The sequence below is a fragment of the Lepidothrix coronata genome, unplaced genomic scaffold, assembly GCF_001604755.1.
Source record: "Lepidothrix coronata isolate B3197 unplaced genomic scaffold, Lepidothrix_coronata-1.0 Scaffold962, whole genome shotgun sequence".
NCBI classification, from domain to species: domain Eukaryota; kingdom Metazoa; phylum Chordata; class Aves; order Passeriformes; family Pipridae; genus Lepidothrix; species Lepidothrix coronata.
In genome coordinates, this window is record NW_016691142.1 from 1 (window position 1) to 6272 (window position 6272).

Below are 6272 nucleotides of genomic sequence, written 5' to 3' on the forward strand. Positions count from 1 at the left end.
TCTCAGGGGTAGAACTCCCCCACCAGCAGCCCCAGGACCCCCAGGACCCCCCAAATTCCACATCTGGGGGAGTCCCATGGGGGTCTCAGGGGTAGAACCCCCCCACCAGTAGCCCCAGGGGTGGAACCCCCCCACCAGCAGCCCCAGGGGTGGAACTCCCACACCAGGGACCCAGGACCCCCAGGACCACCCCCCACCCCCCATTTCGGGGGGCTCTCAGGGGTAGAACTCCCCCACCAGCAGCCCCAGGACCCCCAGGACCACCCCCAACCCCCCATTTCGGGGGGCTCTTAGGTGTAGAACTCCCACACCAGCAGCCCCAGGACCCCCAGGACCCCCCCACCCCCCATTTCGGGGGGCTCTCAGGGGTAGAACCTGCCGGCCAGCAGCCCCAGGCGCTGGATGTTCTTGTGCAGGACGCTGTGCAGCACCGCCAGGTGCTTGCCCACGTCGCCGTCGCGGGAGAAGTCCCGGCGGAAGGTGCCGCGCTGGGGCTGGAAGGTGAACTTCTGGGGCAGGGGGCTGTTCTCGCGCAGGAAGTCCCAGACCAGCAGCAGCAGCAGGTGCAGCTCGAAGGGCGCCAGCTGCGGGAACAGCTCGTGCATGTTGCCCAGCACGGGGGGCAGCAGCGACCCCTCGGCCAGCAGCGCCACGAGGGCGCAGGACGCCTGCAGGTGCCAGGGCGAGGCGGTGGTGCGGGGGTCCCGGCAGGCGTCCCAGTGCGCCACCAGCGCCGCCAGCAGCCCCCGCAGCAGCCCCGAGCAGTAGCAGAGGGCCGGGCGCCCCGCGGCCACCACGCGCAGCAGCGGGAAGAGCAGCGGCTGCGCGCGGAAGCGGCGGCAGATGCGCAGGTCCCGCTCCACGGTGCCGCGGGCCTGCTCCTCGGGGGGCCACGCCAGGTCCCCGCCGGCGGCCTCCGGGCACACCGACTCCACCAGCGCCGCCGCCACGGCCTTGGCGGCCTCGGGGCTGACGCCGGGGTCGGGCTCCCCCGGGCGGGACCCCCGGCAGCAGCGCAGCAGGAGGCTCAGGAAGGCGTGGGTGTTGCGGGCGAACTCCTCGGGGTCGCGGCGCCCGGCGCCCGCCGCCGGCTTCAGCCCGCGCCCGATGACGCCGGCGTGGAACACCGACCACACGCCGCCCGCCGAGTTCACCGCGGCGCTGAAGCGCCGGTTGGTGTCCAGCAGGGACACGCCGGCGCCGCCGGGCTCCCCGGCCGGAGGGGGGTCCTCGGCGCCGGGCCGGGGCTCGGCCGTGCCCCCGAAGAGCTCGGCGTTGCGGCCGCGCAGGGCCCCCTCCACCAGCTGCGCCAGCACGGCCTTGGCGGCGGCGCCGGACACGGCGCTGAGCCGTGCCAGCAGCCGCGCCGCGGGCGCCAGGGCGGCGGCGTCGCCGCGCCGCAGCGCCAGGAAGAAGTGGTGGACGGCGGCGCGCACGGCGGGCAGCACGTGCGCGGGGGGCAGCGCCCGCGGGAAGGGGCAGGCGGCCAGCAGCCGGCACGCGGCGTCGCCCACCTCGGCGCGGGGGTGCAGCAGCAGCTGCGCCAGGTCCGGCAGGTGCCGCGCCAGCGCCGCCCCCAGCGCCGCGCTCGCCGCCCCGCCGGCGTCGCCGCCGCCGTCCCACTGCAGCAGCAGCGCCAGGTTGCGCAGCAGCTGCGCCAGCTGCGGCTCCGGCAGCCGCCCCGCGTGGATCTGCGCCACGGCCGCCGCCACCGCCGCGGGCAGCGGGTCGGGCAGCACCGCGCAGAGCACGGCGTGCAGCTGCGGCGCCAGCGCCAGCTCCTCGGGCGTCTTGGCCAGCGCCAGCAGGAAGAACAGGGCCTCGGCGGCGCCGTGCGGGGCCGAGTACACGGCCAGCAGCCCCAGCAGCTGGTGCTGCCACAGGAAGCGCTTCCTCTCGAGCCGCAGCGTCTCCACGCAGAGCTCCCGCACGTGCGGCCGCAGCGCCTCCAGGAAGGGCACCGGGCGCGGGGGCCCCTCGGCGGGCGCGGGGCCGCCCCTGCCGTGCACCAGCTTCTGCAGGTTGAGCAGCAGCAGCTGCACCAGGCGGTCGCAGCCCTCGCGGACCCCGTCGTGCAGCGGCGGGCCCGGCTGCGACGAGGTGATGACGGAGGCGGGCATGGCCGTGCCCACCAGGAACTGCAGGATGCGGAAGGCGCCGGCCGACGTCTGGGAGATGAGGTGAACCACCACGCCCACCACGTGCTCCAGCTCGTCGCGGGGCAGCGCCGAGAAGTGCTGGTGCAGCTGGTTGAGCACGGGCGGCTTCAGCGAGTCCACCAGCTCGGCCGACACGGTGCCCAGCAGCGCCGGCGACATCAGCGCCAGCTGCAGCAGGAAGGGCACCGTGGCCTTGTGCTGCTCCCTGCCCGAGCCCAGGCTCTCGTGGAACATCCTCAGCAGCTCCTGCTTGATGGAGCCCGCGTGGCGCGAGGCCAGGTGGCCCAGGATGCCCACCACCGACGCGATCTTGGGCGCCCTCTTGTCGGCGCCCGCCGGCCCCGCCGCGAACGCCGCGTCGCCCGGGGCGGCCCCGTGGGCGCAGAAGTCCTTGAGGCCGCAGGAGAGCACCCGGCTGATGATGGTGCCCGGGAAGGAGGAGCCGATGTGGGCGACCACCCAGTCGAAGTGCGGCGAGTGCTGCACCGACGTGTCCAGAAGCGCGTCCACGCAGGCGTCGGGGCAGCCGCCCACCATGGCCGACAGGCACTGCGTGTAGATGTCCATGAGCGCCCGCGTGGCGGGGCAGCCCATCCACAGCTGCAGCAGCTCGTTCAGGTTGGCGGCGGGGGGCACCCCGGGCCGCCCGGCGTACTTGCTGCTCAGCTGCCCCATGAGCTCGCTGGCCCAGGCGGCCACGCCGGGCGCCCACGCCTTGGGGTTGGCGCCCACGAACTCGGCCAGCGCCCCGCGCACCTCCTGCACCACCTCGGCGCCCGCGCCGGCCTTGGGGGCTCCCGGGGGGCCCTCCCGCTGCAGGAGGTGGGCGCAGACCTGCTCGTCGAAGAGCCCCCGCAGGTGGTGCAGGGCGGCGTGGCGGGCGGGCGGGAGGCAGCGCAGCAGCCGCAGGGCGCAGCGGGCGTGCGCCGGCGGCGACAGCGGCGTGCCCTGCACCGGGTCCAGCCCGCTCAGGAAGGCCTTGATCTCCTGCGACAGCTCCTGGGCGCTGGGGAGGGAAGAAAAATGGGGTTAGAGGGGGTGGAGGGACCCCCGGGGGTGTCACACCCCACCCACCACCAGATCAGGAAAGCCTTGATCTGCTGGGAGAGCTCCTGGGCAATTGGGCAGGGGGAGAACCGGGGGTTAGAGGGGGGTTAGAGGGGTGGAGGGACCCCCGGAACCCTCCCTGGGATGTCACCCCCCTCAAGGGGGGAGTCCTTCAACTCCTGGGGCAGCTGGTGGAAGGGACAAAGGGGGGTAGAGGGGGGGTCCCGGTGGGAGGCGTTCCCGGGTCGGGGGGTCCCATCCCATCCCCGGGGGGGTCCCGTGGGTACCTGAGGGAGGGCCTGGGGGGGTCCTGGCCCAGAGCCGGGGGGGGGAGGGGTTCCTGATGGGAGGGGTGTATAGGGGTGGTTCCAGGGGTCTCGTCCCATCCCCGAGGGGTCCCGGGGACACCTGAGGGGGGGTCTGGGGGGGGTCTCGGTGGGAGGAGTTCCCGAGTCGGGGGGTCCCGGTGGGAGGAGTTCCCGGGGGAGGGGGGTCATGGGGGTTCCGTCCCATCCCCGGGGGGGTCCCGAGGGTACCTGAGGGGGGGTCTGGGGGGGCTCGCGCCGCCCGGGGGGTCGCACAGCGCCGACATGGCGGCGGCGGCCGGGCCGGGGCGGCTGCGCATGCGCCGGGAGGGGCCTCACCCCGCGCTCTCCCCCCGCGCCCGCGGCCGCGCACGATCGTTCCGCCCTGCGGAGGTTCCGCCCCCCCCCCGGTGTCACAGGGAAAGGCGCCCCCCAGGGGTGTCCCCTCCTCCCGGGGAGTGTCCCCTTCCTCCCATGGGGTTTCCCCTCTCCCCCTCAGACAGACACACCGACAGACAGAGCCACCGACTTGACTGCTGGCGTGAACTGGGGAGACTGGTGTGAACTGGGGACAGTGGCAAGGGACTGGGGACACAGACTGGAGTCACTGGTCTGAACTGGGGACACAGACTGGGGTCACTGGTGTGAACTGGGAGTTTTCCAGCCCCGGTCTCCTTGTACTCCGGGGACGGCGTCGACAACGATGGACAAAGAAAATAAACGGGAATATTTTAATGAATCATTAAATAATAACAATAAGCAGCAACAACTGAGAATCAGCCCCCAAAGTGACCCTGGTGACAAACTGGGCACCCTAGTGGGACTCCAGTGCCAGGAGGTGTCCCCAGTGCCACTGGGGAGGGGACACCAGTGACCCTGGGGATGAACTGGTGACAAGAAGGTGACACCGGTGTCCCCAGTGCCCCCGGTGACATTGGGGAGAGGGAAGTGACACTGGTGCCCCCCCTGGTGACCCCAGTGACAAACTGGTGACACTGGTGGGACTCAGGTGACCCCGGTGAGGGTCAGGTGATCCCAGTGAAGGACAGGTGGCCCCAGTGCTGGGGAGGTGACACTGGTGACCCCAGTGACAAACCGGTGCCAGGGAGGTGACACCCNTGTCCCCGGGGGTGTCTCTGCCGTCTCCGTGGCTGTCCCCGCTGTCCCCAGGGGCTCCTCCTCTTCCATCTCCACGTCGCCGCTTTTCCCCTTTCTCGTTTCCATCTCCGGTTTTCTCCCCGCGGCCGCCGCCGCCTCCAGCGCTGGGGGGACACCGGCGAGGGGGTCAGAGGTGTCACCAGTCGTGTCCCAGCCCCCCGCGGGACACCGCTGGTGCTCCCCCCCCAGAATTCTTACCCCGTTTCGCCGCTCCCCGGAGCCGCTTCAGCTCCTTCCGCCGCCTCTTCCCCCACAGCGGGGGCGGCACCGACACCGCCGGGCCCGACCTGCACCGGAGACACCCCAGGGACCGCCCTCAGCCACCGGCACCGGCTGGGTGGGCACCGCGGGGGTAAAGGGTAGGGGGGGTCTCACCGCCGCTTCTGCCGCCGCCCCCGCGCCAGCTCCCGCCGCCGCTTGAACAGCTTCTTACGGAGCTCCTGGAGGGGCACAGGGGGTTAACGGGCACCGGAACATCCCCCGCCCCGCGCTTCCCGATCCCACCGGAACACGCGACACCCCCACGTTTATTTTCGTCCCCCCGGACCCCACCAGGCCCCCCCGGGACCCTCCCGGACCCTCCGTTCACCGTCCGGGGCCGGTTGATTTTCCCCCCAATCCCCATCGCGCTCCCACGCGGTCTTAGAGACCCGCTTCCGGTTTGTCTTCACTTCCGGGTCTATAATCCCCGCCCTTCCCTCCCTCCTCGGGCATCCATTGGCCCGTGCCCGCGCGCCTCCGCCTCTGATTGGAAGCCCCTCTTTGTGGCTAAGACCCGCCCTTCGCTCTCTGCGGGAATGCCATTGGCTCCTGCGCGCGCGCGCGCCGTCGCTGATTGGTGGGTAGCGCTTGCGACCCCGCCCACAACCGAGGGTATATAATGAGAGGCACAAAGCTCAGGCTTTCTTTCCGTACCGGGAGGGCGGCTCGTTATTGGAGCGGGGTCGGTAATGGGGGGGGAGCGCGACTCGGGAGTCAGCGGGAGGGTCCGTGGTGGGGCACCGGGAAGGTTCCTCCCGTTCTTGGCGGGCCCCGGCGGGCCCGTGCCGGGGTCTGTGATGTGCGGAGGGAAAGCAGAGACCGGCGCGAAGTCTTCGGTGCCGGCGGTCGCGTCCGCCGGTCCCACCCTCACACGCCGGGACAGACAGACAGACTCACCCTGCCCGGGCGGCTCCGGGGAGTCCCGGGGCCGCCGTTTCACCGCCGCTTTTCTGCTCCACAGGGTCCGCGTGGGGACGGGGAGACGCCGCTGGACCGCGCGGGCACCGGAGGGGCTCCCGGGAGGCCGGTTTGGATCTTAAAATCGTTAATAAAGTGCTCAAAAATCCGCTTGTCTCGTGTCGTTCTTCGTTACCGGTGCGACCCTCGTTACCCGTGACCCCTTTCCCAGTGGTCGGGGGGATCCATCACCCCCATTCCTAAGGAGGGGTCGTGATCCTTCTTCCATTCCTGGGAAGGGGTCCGCGATCCCATTCGCAACGATGGGGGAGGGTTCGGGGCCCTTTTCCCGGTGGGTGGGGAGGTCCATGACCCCCTTCCCAGGCATTCCAAGGACCCCTCAGACCCCTCCAGGAACCGCCCAAATAGTCCAAAGACCACCCCC

General features: G+C 71.6%; 2 protein-coding genes across 2 annotated transcripts; both read right to left on the reverse strand.

The window, feature by feature from the left end:
- Positions 1-205: 205 nt before the first annotated feature.
- On the reverse strand, positions 206-3813 carry INTS5 (integrator complex subunit 5). The gene is made up of 2 exons (XM_017840147.1): positions 3743-3813; positions 206-3165 (listed from the first exon to the last, which is right to left on the reverse strand). The coding sequence occupies exons 1-2, from the start codon at positions 3796-3798 to the stop codon at positions 363-365; spliced, it is 2859 nt and encodes a 952-aa protein (XP_017695636.1). The 5' UTR covers positions 3799-3813; the 3' UTR covers positions 206-362.
- A 415-nt stretch (positions 3814-4228) lies between these two features.
- Positions 4229-5346, reverse strand: CUNH11orf98 (chromosome unknown C11orf98 homolog). Its single transcript, XM_017840148.1, has 4 exons — positions 5259-5346; positions 5045-5109; positions 4868-4956; positions 4229-4773 (listed from the first exon to the last, which is right to left on the reverse strand). Exons 1-4 carry the CDS (start codon positions 5292-5294, stop codon positions 4517-4519), a joined length of 447 nt encoding a protein of 148 aa, XP_017695637.1. The 5' UTR covers positions 5295-5346; the 3' UTR covers positions 4229-4516.
- Between the last annotated feature and the right edge of the window lie 926 nt (positions 5347-6272).

What these genes read in the sequence shown, in the direction of transcription:
- INTS5 (XM_017840147.1), bottom strand. Translation starts at nt 3,798, where the DNA reads ATGTCGGCGCTGTGCGACCCCCCGGGCGGCGCGAGCCCCCCCAGACCC. An exon ending in CCCCCCAGACCCCCCCTCAG is followed by an intron (nt 3,166 to 3,742) that starts GTACCCTCGGGA and finishes TTCCCTCCCCAG; the next exon opens with CGCCCAGGAGCTGTCGCAGG.